The following is a 20,467-nucleotide window of genomic DNA, read 5'->3' as shown; positions in this document are numbered from 1 at the left end:
GCCGCGGCTGCCGGGCCGGCTCACGGCTCACGGCTCGGCTCTCCCCCTCGCCCCAGCGCCCACCTCCCGCGTGCCCAGGAGGCGATCGCCCCGCCGGCTCAGCCTCTCCCCTCGCCGCCTTCCGACCCGCAGACCCGAGCCGATAAGGTGCCGAAAACCCTGTCAGGCCTTTCAGATAAGAAAGGTTCAGGGCGAGGGAGCGCACCAGCTCGAGAGCGCCAGCGCTTGTCAGGGTTGCAGCGGGGACGATAAGCCGGGCGCGGGACTGCTGGCACCATCTGGCCGGGGGGCCGAGGGCCACCTCCTCCCCAGGCAGCTGAAGCCCGCGGTGCCGGTGCCCCTGCCCACGCCCCCCCCAGTTAACACCTTCTGGGCACGCACCGACCCAGTTTTGAGGTGCTGTTGCTGCTGCCGCGGTTGTTCCTGAAAGGGCTCGGTATTTCCATTTCTTCCTGCAGCCGAGGGTCAGCAGCAGCACCACAAGCATTAACTTACTGTGTGATCACTCAGCCACAACCTGTCCTTGCCGATCACCGAGATACGACATCATCAGCTGAACTGAAACCTGCATTAATTTTCTTTCTCAAGAAAAATATTTCTGTCTCGGGGACATGATAAATGATGCAACTCACGAGGCTAAGTCACACGTATCGGCTCCTACCTCCAGCCTGTCTGTCCTCATGAGCTTCTGGGCGGCGGCGGCGGCGGCGGCAGGAACCGGGACACCGGGGTTCCCTGTCACCAGCATCGGGGCGGTGGGCAGGATCTCCGCCGGGACCAGGCCTGGGGAGACGGGCCCCAGGTAGGGGTTGAAGGCGGCTGATGCGTTGGTGGCTAAGCTCGGTGCGACGGAAAACATCGGCTGCAGGCAGAGAAAAGAAGAAAAAAAAGACACTTTAAATATTTATACTCGCCATGCCATCAGCATAATAACTTTTTGGCCATCATCTTGAGCACGACAGCAGTGAGTTTCTGTTACTGATGGGAAGGAAGCATTTGTCGCGTGTGCGGAACATGAAGAACGCATTGTAACCGAGCGCTCCTCACGGCCACGGCAGAAAGTCCAAGGCTCTCGGAGGGACACGACCAAACGGTGTCCGAACACCCGCGCCCGGGGAAAGAGGCATCTGCACGAGAGCATCAATCCACACTCAACTTCAGACACAGGTGAACACCTTCCTAACCCCGATGACTGCTAGCACTGGTTCAGAAACTACAGAGCATTAATACAGGAACAAGACGAGACGACCGTAATCATTTATATTTTTGCAAAATTAAACAGGCTGTCCATGCAGATATCCTGAAAGAAATATCAAGGGTGTGCATTGTTTAGATTAAAACATTAAGCCAGAGAAAGAGAGAGTGAGCATGCAAATACTGGGGTTTTTGTTTGTTTGCTTATTTTAAAAGAAGAAAGAGTCAGATGCCCTTGTAGGCTATCGCATGTTGTGAAGATAATTGGATGTAGCAGACCAAATAATGCTGTAAGACCAAATGTGGAGCTGTTACACTGCAGTAAAGATTAAATAACTCTTCTGCCCCACTGAATGCAAAGGCACTGCGCTACCAGTGTAACTGCCAAATAAAATAGTCTGGAGTGTTTATCTTTAGTACCTAAATAGTTACTCAAGGCATTTAGATTATTCTTCCAAACTACTTTTTAGAGGGAAAAACAACTACAGAGTTAACGTAACTCTTTTTCTCTCTCTCGTATCTATTTAAGCCAGACAGCATATAACACCACGTTTTTGTACTCCTGCAGAACCATTTGGAGGTGGGGACCGAGCCCATGTGAAGCACTGGGCAAAAACACATGCAGAGATTATTGAAGAAAAAAGACTGAAAGTTGTGTAAATGGGAATAATTTCTTTAATGTGTCTGATTCTTCATCCATGTGAATGAAAAACAAAGAGGCAAGTTTTACAGGAAATAAGATATTACTCTGAAATACACTACTAATTAACTTCACTCTTCATTACTGTGTTATCAGCGACGTAATAACGAACGTTAAAAATAAAACTAAGAACCAGTCTGTTAGCGTGTAATTTAAGAGATATCAGTGTTTGACTTCAGCCCAATATCCTCACTGTACAGTAAATAAAAGGCTACCCCATTTATTTTCTACTGAGATAACTTTATACTAATATAAATATCCTGAGGCCTTTAGACCACTGCACAATAATAGCGTATTTTATCAGAGCCATTTCACGGCGTGCTGGAACTCCCGGGTATTTTGCAGTGTGCTGTACACCTGTGAATTAGGAGATAAAAACCCGTCGTCCCACCGCATCAGCCCGGGCCGGGAGCCGCGCTGCGGTGGGCAGAGCAGCAGCACTTCATCTGCCGGGGCACAAAGTCGCAAAGTCACCCCGATGCTCCCGCGCCCAGAAACGGCTCCTGGCGAGGCAGCGGCCTCCGGGGACGGGCAGCACCGGCTGGACCCCCCCGGGGACCGGCCCCAGCACTGCCCCACGGCTCGGGCGGCCGCGGGGTCACCCCCCGCCCAGCCCCACCGCCCGCCAGCGTCGGCTGAGCTCACCCCAGTCCCCCCCTGGAACTGCAAACCGGCCGGCACCGGGACCTCGGTGCCACGCCGGGGAGGAAGGCCAGCTCAGCCCCAGCCGCCGGGCTCAGCTCTGCCCGTCGCTGCTCACTTGTTTTCCAAAGAGCTTTCACTTCCCCAGCTCCAGAAGCAGAGCTAATATTTCTCTCTCACCATCACCAAACCATACGACGACTTACTGGCCTCGCAGTTTGGGCCCTACTAGGCTGCCCATCGTGCAAAACAACAACAACAACAAAAAAAAAAAAAAGAAAAGAAAAAGGCAGCTCCTGTAGATCAGCAGAGAGAACAGAGGTGAAGGAGGACGCAGCTCCGTGCTGCCAGGTGCCCCATCACCCATGTCGCCTCCTCCACCGAGTAACTGCGCTCTAGAAATGCCCGTGCACAGCCAGCACGGCCCAGGGGCACCTGTGGCAACCGGCCCCTGCAGCGCAGCCGAGCCACGGCTCCTCCCAGGGCGGATGGACGGACGGACGGACGGACGGGGATGCTCTTTAGCATTTTTCATGCTCTTCCACGCCGGAAAAGGCAGATCCGGGCTCTGACGTTGCTGTTGCGAAGCAGCACAGCATCACCCGTTGGTGCCCCAGGACCAACCGGTGTCCTAGGCCCAACCAGTGCCCCCCCCCCCGGTTACGAGGGCAGAGCCGGCCCCAGCAGGCTGAGCTCCTCCCGGGGGTCCCAGCGCCGCGCTCTGCAGGTCACGCAGCCCCCCCTCCCCGCCTGAAACCCCCTCCCCGGGGTGCCAGCCACAGACAGAGCAAAGGGTGAACGAAAAGGGAGAGACGGGAAAAGTCCACAGACCGTACTTGTAATTAAGATAATTAAAATATTTATCAAACAGAAATATGAGCGGAAGGATCCTACCGCTTTGCTTACCAAATTAGAGTCTCTCATTAAGTTAGTTCACTTTTATTAAAGCACGGGGTATTGATTTTTGTGAAACAAAACAAACTGACTGAAGCGTCGTTAGATGGGATGAATAAATCCCTTGCTAGAACACCCTGAAATAAAATCCATTTCAACTGCGCTAAAAAAATAAGGTAATTTTAAGGCCAAATTAGTAGGATGACAACCATTTGGAAACACTATTGCTGGGACAGCCAGTGGGCCTTGCTATGAATCCTCCTCAGATTGGATGAGACTGAATTCTGAAAATACACGGCCTGTAATGTTTGAACTCAAGTGATGTACACAGAAACTGCCCAGGCACGGGCAGAAGGTTTGTGCTGCTCTTTAAAATACACTGACTTAAATATCGCTCGTCAGGGACACTGCGTGTGTAGCATAAAGGAGAATTTAAATTTGATTTAAATGTTACCCTCACACTAGCCTCTCTTCATATTAAAAGGGAATGTTAACCCAAAGGACTGCATTAGTATTTTTTTTTCATGTTTACCCAAAGGTTGGCGTGTGCCTACACACTGCTTTGTATAAACCATGAGCGCTGTATTTGGCTACAGTTCATGAAACAAACAGGTTAACAGCGAAGAATATTTTAAGCAATGGTTCTTGCTGCTGGCTGCATTTTGACTTAAGCTTTTTCATAGTCCCAAATATGAATTTTCTGGCACTAGTGCTGCATCACTGTACTCAAATCAGGAAATAAAAATAAAATCGTGGCCTGTGCACACGTCTGTTGCGAGCTGTTGAAACTGAACAATCATTCTGAGGTTGCTCTGGAGGTAAAGCACGCAGAGTACAGCCGGCTTTTGTGCTGCCCGGCTGTACAGGGACTCCCCTCTGGTTCCGACCCGAAAGCCCCGCGCCTGCCGCGGTGACATGGAGCAGTTTAGTGAAAGAAAAGCCAATCAAAAGGGAGAAAACACAACGTGGGATCTTCTCACGCTGTGCTAACAGGCACTAAAGTCAATTTACTGTGACGATCCTACCACAACATTTGCTGCTTTTCTCCCCCACTTGCACTTTTTCCTGAAACAGCCGAGGCATAAAGCGCTGTGGGAGAATAACAGTTGTATTAATGGAACCAAATAAGCTACAAAATATTTACTGGTATTCTGTAGACCCACAAAACATGGGGCCAAATAACCATTTGGCACAAGCACGAGAGTCCTTTCTGCTGAGATGGTTTTTCCTAATGATTTAACTGTATTTTGAGGAGTTGTAATTGTCGCTGTGTTTTTTGAAATTAACATTGAAGAACCCATCTAACAGAGTGAATATAGGTTTCCTAATGGAAGATATCTAGACGTAAATTAAACTCCCTAAATTCGACCTGTGCCAGAAAGAAAGGAATAAAAGAGCTGTCAGAGAAGTGATAAAGCAGAAATATCTCTCTCTATATTTATATATTTTTCAACGTATGTTTTCCTTTGCTGCCATTTTACCCATTGAAAGAGAGAGCTTCAGCCAGGGGAGCACTGTTTGTCGTTTTATGCAGAATATATCAGCCTTGCTCCCACATTAATCAGCGCCAGTCTCGCTCATGCATTAATCAGTATCCCCTAATGTCTGAGCCAGAAATTTACATCACAAGGCTTCTGGGCCAAATGTATCCCTAGGTGAGCTGGGACGACCTCTCTGCACGGCATTAGAGAGGGGTCTGGCACAGGGTGCTCAGCTCCCCAGCGTGCATGTACGCGGCAGGCTGGGGCCAACCACCTCCACGTTCGCTGAAACGCGGGATTCCTGCAGAGCAAGGAACTCCGCCACGGCGTTCGGCTTTGTGGAACGCTGCACTGCGCGTCCTTGCTGAGGTGTGGGAGAAACAAGATCGGATGGAACTTAGGATCCCTCTGCACTCTGACCAGATGAGAGGTTGCCGACGGCTTCTCCTTCCCCCACCCCTCGGCTTTTTGTCGAGAGTCTGATTATCCGTCGTGCTTCCTGCCAAGCCCGAGCGGTGGCTCGTGCAGGTCTGACTGACGCGCGCCATACATCACCCGGGGCAAGCTTTCTGCTCAGCCTGGCAACGCGCTCTAAAAACCAAAGACTAATTCCAGCAAGTAATTCCCTGAGAAGGCTCCCCCGAGTGAATGGAAAACATCCAGTGTAAATCTTCTCAAACCCAGGAATTTCCTAGAGCCCGTGCAATTGCAAAGGAAACGCCTGTTTACAAAAATCGGACCGTAAAAGAGATCGCTCACTTTCTTAATTTTAAGAAATAAGTTGCAAAAAATGAATTAAATTATCTAAAGATTAACAAAATTAATTAACAGTATTACTGCAGGCAAGGGGGAATTAAGCTGTACAAAGACCTACAGACCAGCGCTTATCGCATCCGATTTCTCCAGCAGTTAGTGGTGTTTGTGGGATTTTACAGCGTGTAAGCACGCCTGCTAACGCCCACTGCAACCCACTGAGCGAAGCCAAGAAGCGCACATACCACAGGCTGTAAGGGGGCACCAGGCATCATGGCATTGGCGAGCTGCATCTGCTGGGCCAGCATGGCCATGTTCTTCTGCTGAATCAGGTTATTGCGCCCATTTATCTCCAGCTGCGTTTTTAAGTGTGGTGGCGGGTGAAGGTATTTGCAGTTCTCTCTTGAGCATCGACCCTGAGGAAGAGAATGGACACAACCGGGTTAGGAGCTGTAGGTGGATCCTCATTCCTTATGTCATCGGCTAAAACAAACACAACACACGCTACAGAGCCAGGAGGAACCCCCCCGCCACTTCTCCAGGCTGTCGCACGCTGGCCACAGCAGCCTGACAATCCTAGTGTCAGCTGTTTGCTTCTCTAAACTATGTTTTTCTGCAGCACAGCTCTAAAAATCACTCTTTTTTTTTTTTTTTTGACAAGTTGCTGACGGTGAGCCTACCTCTCAGTTGTTTCCGAAGCCCAGCGTGCCCACCCTCTACATTTTTGCCCAGCGAAGGCCGTGCCCGCGGGGAGTGGGCACGGCTGCCCCTGCCACAGAGCGGCCTTGGGGCAGCTCCGGAGCCACAAACCCAGCGGCAGCGAGGGGCGACCGGCCGCAGCGCTGAGCCGGCAGCCGGGCTGCCCGGGGGCACAAGGAGCACGGCGTGCACAGCAAAGCGCCTGGTCCGAGTAGCGTTATTACCAGGAAAACAGCACCAGCTCTTCTGCGCTTTTGCCAGAGCTGGAATACAGCACCTTTGGAGCAAGCCTCTCACATACGATGCAATTTTTTTTTGGTTGTCGTTGCAATTGTGTCAACCAAACAAGAAAACCAGAATTGTTGCTAAATTTCTCATCAAATTTAGATGCCGTAGAACAACAAATTTCACGCACTAATTTTATTTGGATGAAAGGACTTTCATCAGTTTGACAAGCGTTCACATCAAGAAATAATAAAAGATAATTCTATGCATACCAATTCCATACCCAAACCCCAGCGCACCTCCTTCGCGGGGAAGCCGGCCCGGCTGGGTGGGCGCCCTCCCCAGCTCTGGGTGCCCCCACCCGCGGGGTCCCAGCTGGGCGCAGGGTGCTCGGGCACGGTGGGCACTTCAGAAAACCAGCCCCGAGCCACGGCTCCACTGAAAAACCTCTAAAAGGGAAGGGCCGGCCAGAGCGACGCCCGCGCGGCCGCCAGACCCGGGGCAGGCCGGGGAGGAGAAGCCCCCCTCTCCTGGGGGAGAGAACCCCCTCTTCTCACGGCACGTGGGCTGTGCTCTCGCACGCCGGGAGACTTCAGAAAATTGCAAAGTCATTCGTATGGAAGCTTTACACACTAATTGTTCTTTAAAATTGCAACAGCGGGGCCCATGCTTTCACTAAAGGGATGATAACGATTAAAAAAAAAAAAAAAAATCCACAACAGAGAAGGAGGATTGAATCCTTTTCTGGAGAAAAACAGATTCCTTAAATTACATTTTTTTTTGCTTTACTCATTCATCTTTGAAATAAATCCAAACAGGAACAATGACAAGGCAAAAGAAAGCCTTAATTTACGTAAGAATCCATTTTAATCAGAAAACATTAATTCAATATAGTTCGACCTTATACTGCAATTTTGCTCAGAAAGTTAAAATGTACTCTTCTTCTAAGATCTGCCAGAAGTCTAATTTGTATGATGACTTTTGTCTCCCCTTAGGGCTGGGAGAAATGGTTTGCTGCTGCTGCCCCCCCCAATCTGTCTCTCCTGCTGGCAGTCCAAAGTTCACAAAACTCATTTTCGCCGTTATTCAGCTGACACCGGCGTGATCCCTGCGTAGGAGAGACACCTGGCACAAAGGAAAACACGCAGAGTGCCGCGGGGAACATCAGGCTGCACCCCAAGATTACAGAAAGCCCTCTGTGTATGAAGGCGGCTGCTGTAATTAACGGCAAAGCAAGCTCATCTTTCCGAGCGCCCGTCCTGCAGTGAAATGCCCTTTCCATCCCGCGACCCCCGCGACCTGCAGACTCGCTGCCCCCTTGGTGGCCCCGGGGGGGCTCCCCCAGCCCTCCCCTCCCGCAGCCCCGGGAGCGGCTCCCGTCCGAAACCGACTGCAAGAAAATCTCCCCAGTGCCACAGCTCCGAGGGTTGGGGAGCGATCGAGACGGCGGCCAGGTAACGCGCAGAAGCTGCAAGCACAGCATCGGTGCTACAGGTAAAACGGGGGAAACAAACATCTGCAGACTGAGGGAATATTTTTACAGGGGAACGGGGCTTCCTCCTGCAAATAAGGATTAGGATCCTTCAGTAACAAACATTAATGATTCATAAGTAGGGAAGACAGTTCGATGGTGGCAACAGGAATCGGTGTTTAGGGAGCGTGAATTTTAGTCCCTGCGCTATTAATTGAGAAAATATTTTTGTATGCCTGTGTATACACACACATACAGGCATGCATATATATATATATATATATATGTGTGTGTGTGTGCACGTGCTGGTCGCTGTTCCACCCGCGGGAGCTCCCCGGGCCCCTCCGGGGCGGCACCCACCCGTGTCCGTGGGGACCAAAGCCACCCCGAGGCCCGAGGGCGTGGGACGTCGGCCCCCCAGCCCAGCTGCCCGGCTCGCCTTCGCTGGGGCGAAGCACGCTTTGGACTAAACCACCCGCAGTTCCCTCCGTGAATGCCTCGCTGACACCACTGCTCCGTATTTAGGCCATTTTGCCCAAATAAAGCTGCATCATTTCAGCACGCCCCCCTGCAGCATTTCACAGTCACGGGCAATGGTAGGTAAAAGGCCAGCACTTCGGAACAGCTTTGTTTATGTCAATTTTTCTCTGGATACTAAAACCCATGTTAACTGTTGCTACCACTAAGTAACATGGGGCAAAATTACACATTTACTAGCTGCCTGTAAGATGGTATCTTACATTAGCACAGTGTAAAAATCAGACTTAATTACTGCTAAATGAGTAACACGAAACTGCAACATGTGTTGCTGGAATCAGCGAGGAGCAATTAACAAGCCTGATTGCAAAAGGCAGATTAAACTCCATGTCCTCATTTCTGTGCTGGGGTTCAGGCTGCTCCAGACTGGATCCAAAGTCTGGCAGGACACGTTGCACCTCACGACCGCTTAAGGTGCTTCCTGGACACAAACGCTCTAAGGCCAGAAGAAACCACTCCCGAGCCCTAACGCAACGTCCTTGGGCTCCTGGGAAACAAGGGACCCGTCTGCTGTTTCCCCACCAAGGCCACCATTTCCATTTGCTTAGCAGCTGATCTTTAATTTACTCCGAGTTAAAGACTAGCAGAGTATACCGTGTCCCCAGGTAAACTGTTCTTACGCTTAGTTATCGTTAGCTACTACCAAGAAGTTCATGCCTTTCTCGGTTTTATGTTGCTTTGGAGTCTAGTGCAGCATTTAACTTTCAATCTTTTTGCATTTTCAGACCCTAGCAGATTTTCCAAAAGAAATGCAGACTTTTCTGCATTGGGAACAGAGTTTCTTGTCTTCTGCTCCACAGAACTTCAGAAATGGTCCACCGAGTGCTCAGGAGTCGGAAACTGCAGGCTGAAAATCACAGTCAAAAATGTCAATCAAGAACACGGACTGGATTAATCTCCTTTATACTGCGAACAAGTAGCTTCTTAACTGCCTTTTCGGTAGAATCTGGCAACTTCAGTCAACAAAGTTTAAGGCAGATTTTCATCCCTCCAAACATTTTCTGAACCGTTTGCTGTTTTTGCAGTCATAAAAAAATGACCACTACGAGCAAGTAAATTCAGAGAAGCGGAAATGGAGCACGCTGGCAGCGTCCCGAAATGCTCTACCAGGACACAGGTAGGGCTTTACCAGAATCCTGCTGGACTAAAACTTAGCAAAAATGCTCCCGAGGCTCCTCGGGCGCGCTCTTCAGCTGGGCACGGGCACGCTCCCCGGCGCCGCGGTGAGCCCGGAGCGTGCCCTGCGCGGCTCGCAGCAGGAACGCCGGGGCGGGAGGCCGTGCGGGCCCCGCTCACATCATGTTTTTCTCCCGCTGTCGTATCAACACGATCCAGGCAGAGAGCCCAGGCTGAACGAAGCAGCCAGCCTGACGGTCGTTAAATGAGGGCAGCGTGCTGTCTGCAGTATTTTAAGCTGTCTAGCCTTGGCAAAAGCGGGCGACGGCAGATCGGCGCAGAGGAGCGGGTGGCGCTCACCCACCCGGGGACCGGAGCGGGGTGCCGGGAGGTGCCCCCCCCGCCGTGCGAGGCGTGGGTCTGGGGGGGCCGCTGCTCCCCGTGCCCCTCAAACAGGTCACTGGCCCGAGCTGAGCTGGGGGCAGCCGCCTCCCCAGCACCGTTTGGGGAGGGACGGGGCCGAGGGCCCAGCATCTCCCTGGGAGCTCTGTCCATCCGTCCGTCCTCACTGCCTGCTGGATCAAGCCCACCTCTGAATACCCCCGTCTGAAGACCCTCTGCACCACCGCTCCTCCTCCCCGCAGCGTCTCCACCAGCCCTCCTCACGCCCAGGCGGGGTGCTGAGCCGGTGCAGCTCCTGCGCCCCGGTGTCGGCACACGCTGCACCCCTCCGAAAATGCCCAGAGGACCTCATCTGCCCCTCACCCCCTGCCAGGCCCCCCCATGCTCCCAGGCTGCTGCCAGACTCGACGCTGGTGTCCCAAGCGCTCGGCACACACCGCTGGCTGTGCCAGCGCTGCCAGCCGGCACCGGCACCCGGCGCTGCTCCGGGAAAGCCGGGTTCGCATCCCAGCCAAAGCCGCGGCAGCCGGGTAAGTGGGGAAAAAAGCCAAACCGGGAGCAGCTGCAAAGTCAGGAACTGCAAGAGCGGGAGCTGCCACGCTGCGTGAGGAGCCGGCGCAGGGGGGGTGACCCCAAATGGCCAGGGACACCGGCAGGCAGCATGGAATCATCCAACACGGTGTTTTGAACCTTGCATGGCTTCCTAAGAAATAAAAAACAGACACCAAAACATAACTTAAAAAATTGGTTACTGCTAATCTCAAGCTTTTGCTATGACCTGCACACCAGGTGAGTGCGTGCAGAATTGCGGAAGAGGCAACACGCAGAACTCGGACAAAAAAGAAAGCACAGTCAATCCTGTCTTGGAAGAATCACCCCAAAAATTCCGCATTCTGAAAATACAGTGGAAGTATTTCTACAACACTGGGATCATCTGACAAACACGATGGATTTTGGGGTTACACCTGTCTATTTAAGACTTTCACAGAGATGAGCAAGAAATGAGTTCATCTCCGTGAGGTCGCTACCATCCTCTCTACACCACCGTTCTTCTGTGAAGCGTGCCCTGTTTTTCAGGTCCCACACTAATGTCAGACAGACAACGGCAATTCTTGCTCTCTGAAAATAACTGCCTTCCAGAAAACACCCTGATTGCACATTTAATAATGAAGGGGACTCACTTCTTTACCCGCTGCAGTTACAGCTTCGGTAATACAGGTACTAACAATTTTCACTTTACCCTTGAGGGAATACTTAATGGAGATCCCAGCAGACATCAATAACTAATTAACAGGACGATAATTTGAGCTCAGTGTGCTGCGGAGCCCTTGCGTGACCCTGCGGCAGCCCCCACGCTCACCCACCGCCCCGGCGCAGCCGCAGCTCCGGCTGGACCCCGCCGGGCTTTGCCAACGCTCTTTCGAGCAGCAGCAGCAGAGATCACGGCCGCAACCTCGCCGCCGACACCGGTGGGGTTTACAAAACCGTGACACCCCAGTTACCTTTGTCTGACCACGCAGTTTTCAGAGAAGATCCCAGGGTGGCATCGGGTCCAGCCCCGGCACCCGCGACCCTGGTGCCTGCGGGTGCAAACCCCGGCTCTCATGCACGCTCAGGCCAAAGCGCACACGCCTTGGGCAAGTATCTGCACCCAGCTCTGAAAAGCTGGTCCCTGACTTGGAGTAGCTGCTGTTAGGCCTTCAAAGCTGTTTTAAGAACTTACAAACATCCACGGCTTTCAGGACCCCCTGCATAAGCTTTAAGCCAATGCGAATGAGAACCCATCACTTTCCAATACCTGGAAGCACCGTCTAATCTGTGAGGCAAAGGAAGAACAGCAAACTCATCACCCTGGTGGACTCGGCTCCAGCCTAAAACCTTCTTGGAAAGCACAGCCCGGCGGTGCAATAAATAAGATCTAATTAGCAACCTGCTCTGGCAAGGTCGTTACTCTGTCAGGAGCCCACCTGCAGCCCCGTGCCGGGGCACTGCCGGAGCCAGGACGCCCCGTCCTCGGAAACGCGGGAGCAGGCAACAGGAGGGGTTCCACCCCGAGCCCTCGCGGGGTGCGGGAAGGCAGGGAGCACCCAGAGCACCCCGCCGCGCCAGCGCCCCGTGCAACTCCCAACACAAACCCTCCCCTGCCAGGAGGAGCCCCGGGGAGCCCACCACATCCACCTCCAGCCCGCCCTGAGCTCAGGTGGAGGTTCCCAAGGCCCCGCTTTCCCTCCATCTGGCGATTTCCACAGGGATGCTGTTTGCAGTAACGTGAGGTGTAACTGTGGTTGGTGCTCCCTCGGGCACGCGGAGGGCTCCTGGAGCGTGACGGGGTGTGCGCAGCCGTGGGGGGACACGGCTGGCACAGCCACTGCGCCCGACCCGCCCGCCAACGAGAGGGCAGGGAGGTGACACCGTGGTTGCTTTTCTCTGAGCAATGTTACCAGTGACCAGACTGATAGTGCTGGGGTGCCTGCAGTCTTGGAGAGGGGCATCCTCCGCAGAAGAGCTGACGTGGGAGGATCAGCAAACATCAGACTGGGCACAGCTGAAGTAGAAATACGGAAGAATTTTGAATGGACAGAGACTAAATAAAGATCACAGTAACTGCTGTCCTTTGATAAACACCGGAGAGTGCACACTGAGCACAGCAATCTTGCCATGGCTGTTTAAGGTTATCCTTCTGCAGCAGTACAAAACCAGAAAAAACAAACAGACCCAGCAAGCTGGCGTGCACAGTGACTCCGCGCGTCCCCGGCACAGCACTGACCCCTTACTTCAGCTGGGGCAGGCTGCCTGACTCCACACCGAGCTCTTCCCTGTGCTGCTGAATTAGGCAACACTGACCACCCTCCGCGTAGCTGAAGTAAATACATCTGTACGGACAAGTTTCATAAATGCAGTTGGTCTGGGAAAGTCTTAAAACTAAGCTGCGCCAGCCTGCTGGGTCTGTTTATTTATGCTATTTTTATACCACTGCAGTAGCACAACCCCAGTTACCGAGCACTTGCTACACCGCTCTGTGCGTGTTTATACCAGAAGCACTGCTTACAAAAGCAAACGGGAAGGCTTCTTGTTTTTCATCAATCCACCAACACTGTACCATTAAAATATCACCATAGAAGTCCAGGGGCAGAGGAGAACCGCGAGCACCAACGCGCCACTCGCTGCGTGCGGAGATGTTACTGGGATAAACCCTGGCTCTTCCCCCAGCGCCCCGGGAGTAAGCCCCTTGCTCCTTCCCCGAGCCCGTTGCTGGCCCGGCAGCGTGGCCACCGAGCCCGGGCAGCCTGCTCGCCCGCTGCCGAGCCGGGACACTCACCCGCACACCCACAGCGCTGCCCCCCCGGGGGAGCAGCCGCCTCCCCTCGCCCCGCTTCGCTGACAGAATTCAGAAAAAAAGGGGACTGCCACCTGTAAACACAACGTTAAGTCCAGGACTGATGCAACCACCTTTCAGTTGAAATTTTTAGCATACGTTGCTGCTCAGGATGTCCTGGAGCCAAATTAATTCTCCAATTTAACACTGTTGCTTAGCAACAGGGTTTGAGATGCAGGAGAGAAAAGCGGGAGGCCCGTGACGGCCGGCTGCGGGCGGGCAGGACGGGCGCGAGGAGCCGCAGGCGGTGCCGGACCCCCGCCTGGATGGAGGGTGTCCCTGGGGCACCTCGTGGGCCACGGGTGAAAACAACCTTCCAAACACAAACTGCAGCCCAAACCCTCCTCTTGTTTATTCCAAGAGAAAACTGAAGTGGAAGAAATACCAGTGGAGTTGCTCTGGGTTTTGAGCAAACAGTTTTTCCTCAGGTGGTTTTGTGAAATTATGGTTAAACATGTGACCCTGCAGGCAGCATCGCTGCCGTTAAATCAAGGAGACACACCGCAGGATGCGACGAACCCGGCTTTTAAACATGAAAGTGTCGACCAGAAGCAGGCTGCAATCTCTGCCGGCGGCCTTCAACCACCTGCACCACCACCAGGGACTCACCAAGGCATTTCTGTGCCATCAGAGTTACCAAGCCCTGCTTTTCAAGATCAGACATACAACCTTCCAGTATTTAACAGGCTACCTGCTCAAAACAAAAGGAAAAGCTCCTGGGGGCCAGCAGGCACTCCTACCCGCGCGGCGGGTACCCGACCCGCTCGCATCCGCGCGAGCCTGCGCTAGCAAACCACGCTGAACGGCGCAGCTGGAACAGATTAAATGTTTCTGATCCAAAACAAACATGCAAACACCTCCCTCTTTGAGGGAGTAGAAATTCCTTCCGACAGCAGAGAGCGCGGTGCGTTAAAACCCAAGCAGGAAGATGGCTGTTACATAAAATCTGAATATTGCCTGTAAATGGTAAAACTATTTATACTGATGCCCATGTGTTTTACAGGAAAACATTTAATCACATGTAAGCTATGGTTTGCTTTTTAAAAATAAACCGTTTGCACATGCTTTGTTGTAGTAGCTGGCTGCCAAGCATACACATTCAGATAAACTTTTCAAATATTAAACAAAAGGAGTTACTGGACCCATTTTACTGACTTGAAGCGCACAAACTGCAGCCCTGGCGAGTTCAGGACCACGCTTCCGACCGCGAAGCCGGGCAGCGATGCAGACACGGGCCCACGACTGCTGCGGCACTACGCGCTGCTGCTGCCCAGCTCGCCTGGAGAGCCAGCCCAACAGAGCCCGGAGGAGGAGCCGCTGCTCCCCGAGGGCCGGGGCATCCCCCTCACCCCGATGCGTCGCTGAGGCTCCTCCGGGGGCTGAGCCGGCCAAACCCGCCGCTCGCCGCACGGTCACGGGTGGGCTTCGGCGGCGGCCGCTCACCCGAGCCCCGCGAGCACGCAGGGTCCAGAGCACACCCGCTAGCAGCACGTCAGCCCAGCCAGCACACGGGCTTTTCCACGAGAAGTACACGCTTACCCATCCCGGCATGCAAACACCTGAGTTTTATACTTTGCACAAACCACCCCGAGGATCTGTCCTTAAAAACAAATTTCTATTTTTTTTAAATTAGGCCGTTCCAAAACTCCTTAAAATCCCAGCACTGGCACACCGAGGAAAGCCGACCAGCTCTGGAGCACCAGCAGAAGGGCAAACGCTGGGACAGGATAATCGATGCTTTGTGCCCGAGTAAAAAAAGGTGAAAATAAATCTGTGTATTTCTGTTTTTGTAAGCGGTTTCCACCCATAAAAAGAAAATAGAGCACAGCACGGCAAAACCCAGCGGGCTCTTGTTTCTACATACAATAACCACATTCCTGGCACCATCGTGGTCGGGCTACCCTGCGAGCAAGCACGCCGGCGCAGCTGCCTACGACAAACACCTGGAGAATCGGGAGAGACAAACGCTCCCCCCCGGAACACACGTTCCCCCCTCGAGTACTGCGAGCGACCCAGCGACGTGCAGACTGTCAGCGGGTTGCAGGCGCAGAGGCTGCCGTGGCGGATGCTCAAGCTGCCCTTCAGCCCTTATCTGCTTCCCCAGTTATCGCCGCCACGCTTTGACCCGCTCGAGCACACTTCTCTGGTCTGGAAAATCGTCCCTAGCCGTCCCCCTGGGTGACAGCCCAATTCCCCCTCCCCGCCCGTCCCACCTCCAGCTTCCAGCGGCCATGGAGGCGAGCGGGCTGCCACCAGCCCCGGCTTTCCAATATCAGCCTCAAAATAATTAAAGAAGCTTCTACGGAAGGTAGAGTCCAGTCTCTACGGCCACAGCACCCAGCGACGCCAGGAGACGGGCCGCATCCCCGCTGTGCACAGCCACCCGTCATCCCCGGCCCCGGGGGCACCGCCGCTGCAAACTGCCCCCTCCTCGTCCCAGCAGCTCCTCGGCCAAAATAACCGACGCCAGGAAATTACAAATTTTACATGGCTTAAGTTAATCACAAGTGGAAAAAAGAAACAACTACAGGGAACCACCGGAAGGTGCCACTCACACGCCTGCTCCCCTTCCTAATTAACTGCAGAATTTCTGCTGCTTTTATATTCCTGCAAACTTCAGTTTGTCTACACACCTGCATTATGCATCCAGTTAGACTGCATTTCACCATTTAATAATAATGATAATTAAAATAAAACCCCAAACAGGATAATGACTTTCTTAGCATTTACACAAATCAACCTCTTCAGAATACCCGAGCACTGCAGACCACACGTTTCGCCCCGTTGTCGCTGCCCCATACCAGCACCCCAGGAGGTGTCACAGGCACTGCTGGGAACTGGGATGGTGTCACTGCTGGAATTCAGGTGGGCAGGAACAGAAAAATAAGCAATAAAAAAATCCATACGTCGCCTTGCCCTTGCCATTTCATAACACCTACAAGGCAGGGGCGCCCCAAGTTTGGGGAGAGCCCCCTGCCCCGCTGCCGCCAGCCCCCCCGCACCCGGCTCGCACCCAGCAGCAATGGCCCCGCGCTGCCGAGCACGGGTTTCTGAAGTTCTCACGGAGAACACAATTTTAATGAATAGCAACAATAAAATAAAAGGATAATAATCACCGGGATAACTTTACAGAGCCTTCAGTTCAGCTGGAATTTGTCTCCCCGTAAGGCGTTCTGCCGGACTGCAATAGCTGCTGGCAAGCATTAGCAAAGAAAAGCAGGAAGTATTTTTAACAGCAACAAAAAAACGCCCTGGGTTTCATTAGGTAGCTGAAATACGCGTTTATTCAGCCCTCAAATACGAGCCCTGGGGAGCGGATTTGTAGCGGGATGCTTGACAATGTCACAAGAGCAGAGGGACCTCGCAGCCGGCGGTGACACCAGCATGGTGACAGCACACACACCGCGCCATTGGCACCAACACTTTTCCTTGCTTGTGTTTCAACCAACCTCCTCTCCACAGCCCCCAACCAGCCAATTCACGGTGTCAACAAGACTCTGCCTAATTTTGCTTTCACTGGTCTTTGCCTTCCCCCATTTACCTGTGGGCTTTAGTGTTAACGGCCCTGCAGAGCAGGAGTTTCCCTGGCAGCGCCGGGCAGGCTCCCCAGCACCCAGGGACCACCCCATCCCCATCCCCATCCCCATCCCCATCCCCATCCCTATCCCCATCCCCATCCCCGTCCGGCTCTGGAGAGTGCCTCAGCAAATTTGCGTGCAGCTATCTCATTTCTGACTATAAACCTATGTATTAAACTTATTAAAGGGCCTGTGGCAGAAAGCAAGCGAATAATTCCTGCTTTTAAAGCAGTGTAAACATGTAGCGGATACCCTCAGTACACTTGGTTAAGCCCTGTTTCCAAGAATACCGACCAAAGCTTGGCCACACTCTGGAGACGAGTTCAGCTCTGGTTGGGAGCTGTTTCAAGCTTGGTTTAAGCTGTTATTTCTCCGGGACCTTAACCTGGGGCCGTCCTGCCCTCCCCATCCCCACCGTCCTCCCGGGGCTGACCCTCCGGTGCAGGCGCCCGGCTCTGCAGGAGCCTCCGCGGCCGAGGCCCTTCCTCAGGCTGAGGAGGAGGAGGGGGCCGGGGCGGCGAGCAGCCCACTTCACTCCATCTCGGGGAAGCCCAGCTGTAGAACAGATGCTGTGCCGCAGCTATCGCAACGCTTTATTTTGATTTATTCAGCTAAATCAAGTCACCAGTGGCTGAGCAGAATTATTTCCAAATACCTTTTACTGATCTACTTCTTCACCATGCATTTCCTTCTATGATTTTTACAGGTCTTATTGCACAAAGGAGGAAAAAAATAAAATGATAAGAGGCCTTTTTTCAGTTGTTCCTGGTCACTTTGGGAGTTCTCTGCTAAAATCTGCACTACCAGAATAGGTACAAACCAAGAATTTCCCAGCTCAGCCCCACTGACAGCGCCAGGGCCTAACAGGGGCTGGCAGCACCAGTGCTGCTGGTGGCCCGGGGACGCACTGGGGTGCCCCAGCAGCAGCAGCCCCCCGACAGTGCCGGCGAGCCCTGCCTCCAGCCCCCCCCCCCGCCCTGGCCCAAGGAGGTGTCTGACTGCTTGGAATTTGCTAAGATGCTTTGTCTCACTTTTTTGGCATGATGTGATCTTGGTTATAATAATTAAATTGATCTGGCTACATGTTTTATACTTTTTAATTATCTTTGTGAATCTTTTCATATCCAGTGTAGCCATAAAACACAGCAAAGCGACCACTTAATGACGTCTTTGTGTGTGTATCTTGTAGAGAAAAGTCTCAAACCCCCTCATTTATCATTCTGGCTTACACTGCTAGTGGCGCTTGTATGGGAAGAAATGCAGAGCAGCCATCGTATTGCCGTGAGGTTCAACAGGCTTAATAAAAAAAGAAAGGAAAAAAGAAAAAAATAGTAATCAGGCTCCCAGCATGAAACCAGAAGGAAAGAAAACAGCACAGCGGTGAAACCCGCCCTGATGTTTCTGAAGCCGGTGGGGAGCTGCCCCGGCAGCTTCCTAACAGCCACCGGCAAGTGCATCCACAGCTTATGGGAATACAAATGTTTCCAATCCTGTAACACAATTTGGGATTGATAGTCATGTTATTACAAATATTTGTATATCCACATGTGTCTGTATGTACACATTATAGGTATCAATTTCTCAACGTTTGCATTTACACCACCACCCCCGGGTCACACAAACTCTGCAGGCTGACACAGAGGAACACTGGATTTCTTCCCCTCACAGCCCCCCAGCCAGGGCGGTACTGCAGCACAAGAGGGAATCACATTTTTCCAGGCCTATACAGGTAAGCCAAACGCCCACCCCCGCGGCTGTTATCCCTGGGGGTTGCACGTGGGTAACAACACTATTAGAAACTACACAACATTTCCAGCAAGGACTTCAGAAATTGCTCTCTCTAAACTCCTAAAGCCATAAAATCCTGTTAGAGCAATCTCTAGTAATCCATATGATCCTTACTCAAGCATGTAGCAACTAACATTTTAAGAGGAAAATGAATGACTTTATGCCAAGATCAAGTAAAACACACGCAAGATTTAATCTATTTATCGTTACAGCTTCATGCAGTGCCACCCAGCAAGCGGCTGTGAACAAAGCAGTGCTGCACAAAGCCTCGCCAGCTGCAGGTACCGAGGATTACTTTTATCAACATTTCTGTTCGCAGCGTATAATCGCCCTGTAAATGACTCGATCTGAAAAACAGGCCCTTTGCTGTCCAGCCTCTGTGCTTAGGATCTCAGTAATTCCAATTAAATTACTAAAATGAGCAGTAAACTGAAGACCCATCAGGTCCCACTGCAACTGTTTAATGCATGTACTGCAGCATAATTAATATTTAATGATATCTTCAGGCTTCCAATTTGTTTTGGTGCGGTATGACAGAGAACAGGCAAGTTGTCAAACGCTGCATCCAAACTGGGGGAACAAACAAAAAGGACACGGTCCTTGCTCAGCAGAGCTGCTGAAAGAGGTCCATGGTATTTATGGCAAATTTAAGAAGGGAATACCACAAGGCGGATGACACCACGTATGTTACTGTATACTTTTTACGCAGTCAATATATTTCACAATTATTCAGAATCCCACACCAGCCATCTGCAGGGGTGTTTCCCACCGTCCCAGCCCCAGCTCTGCGCCGCTGCCAGCGCCTGCCCGCTCGCTCTTCTGCTGACTCCAGCACAGTCTTCTTATTAGACATCAAACATAACTTTTAAGGTAGACACAAGCGCATGTAAAATACAAAAAAAGCCCCAGATGTAACTATTTTCATTTGTTTTTGCAGCACACTGGCATTAAGTCTCTTCTACCTGGTGAAAAAGGGGAGGTGGTTGGCATGGTGATCTAAATTGGATAATTAGTGTCCTCACCCAAGTATAAATATGCAGAATTCTCCATTATAGTTGCTATATTTAAAACCGAATTGCTGATTGCTGTAGTTGAAAATAAAATCTTGCTTCTGTGATTTCAAGAGAGAGAAATTGCCATTACGTGTTGCCGGGATCTGCAAACAGAGAGTAAGCTGAGCCCAAACAGCGAGCTCGAGCTCGCAGCAAGCGGGACACGGTGCTGGCGTGGCCCTGGCCGTGCCGCTGCTCCAGAACAAGGACCAGGAGGGGAGGCAGGGTAAAGTCTCTCTTCTTCATACCAAATCATTTACTTCCGAAAGGGGAAGTGCACTTTTCCCTCCTTTAAGCTCTGATGAGGTTTTATGGCAACAACAGGCCGTTGCCTTGCAATTACGGTGTCTGAGATGCGTGCAACGTTAACATTACAGCTGCAAACAGCCATGCTTCTTTCTAAACGGGAGTGATTTGATAACCAGTTCACAATATACTCACTGCAAAACCCAAAATATCCTTTAAAAAAGATATAAAATATTTTCAGAACATTTCACTTTAATTATATATGCGATTAATTTCCCTCTTTAAGCTCTGCATCTCATTGCCAGCATGTTGC

The 20,467-nt window shown here is 52.0% G+C and overlaps 1 protein-coding gene across 13 annotated transcripts in view; it reads right to left on the bottom strand.

Annotated features, from left to right (window-relative positions):
- Positions 1-20,467, bottom strand: part of MBNL1 (muscleblind like splicing regulator 1) — a 101,059-nt gene that overhangs the window by 21,952 nt on the left and 58,640 nt on the right. For all 13 annotated transcript variants that reach the window (XM_042798811.1, XM_042798873.1, XM_042798816.1 and 10 more), the window contains 2 exons: positions 5,910-6,080; positions 662-862 (listed from right to left, as the gene is read on the bottom strand). In XM_042798811.1, coding sequence (XP_042654745.1) covers positions 662-862; positions 5,910-6,080 — 372 coding nt within the window. The remainder of the gene's footprint in view (positions 1-661; positions 863-5,909; positions 6,081-20,467) is intronic.

This window comes from Tyto alba, unplaced genomic scaffold (assembly GCF_018691265.1).
Source record: "Tyto alba isolate M040663 unplaced genomic scaffold, T.alba_DEE_v4.0 Super-Scaffold_10, whole genome shotgun sequence".
NCBI classification, from domain to species: domain Eukaryota; kingdom Metazoa; phylum Chordata; class Aves; order Strigiformes; family Tytonidae; genus Tyto; species Tyto alba.
This window is presented reverse-complemented; position numbering and strand designations above follow the sequence as displayed.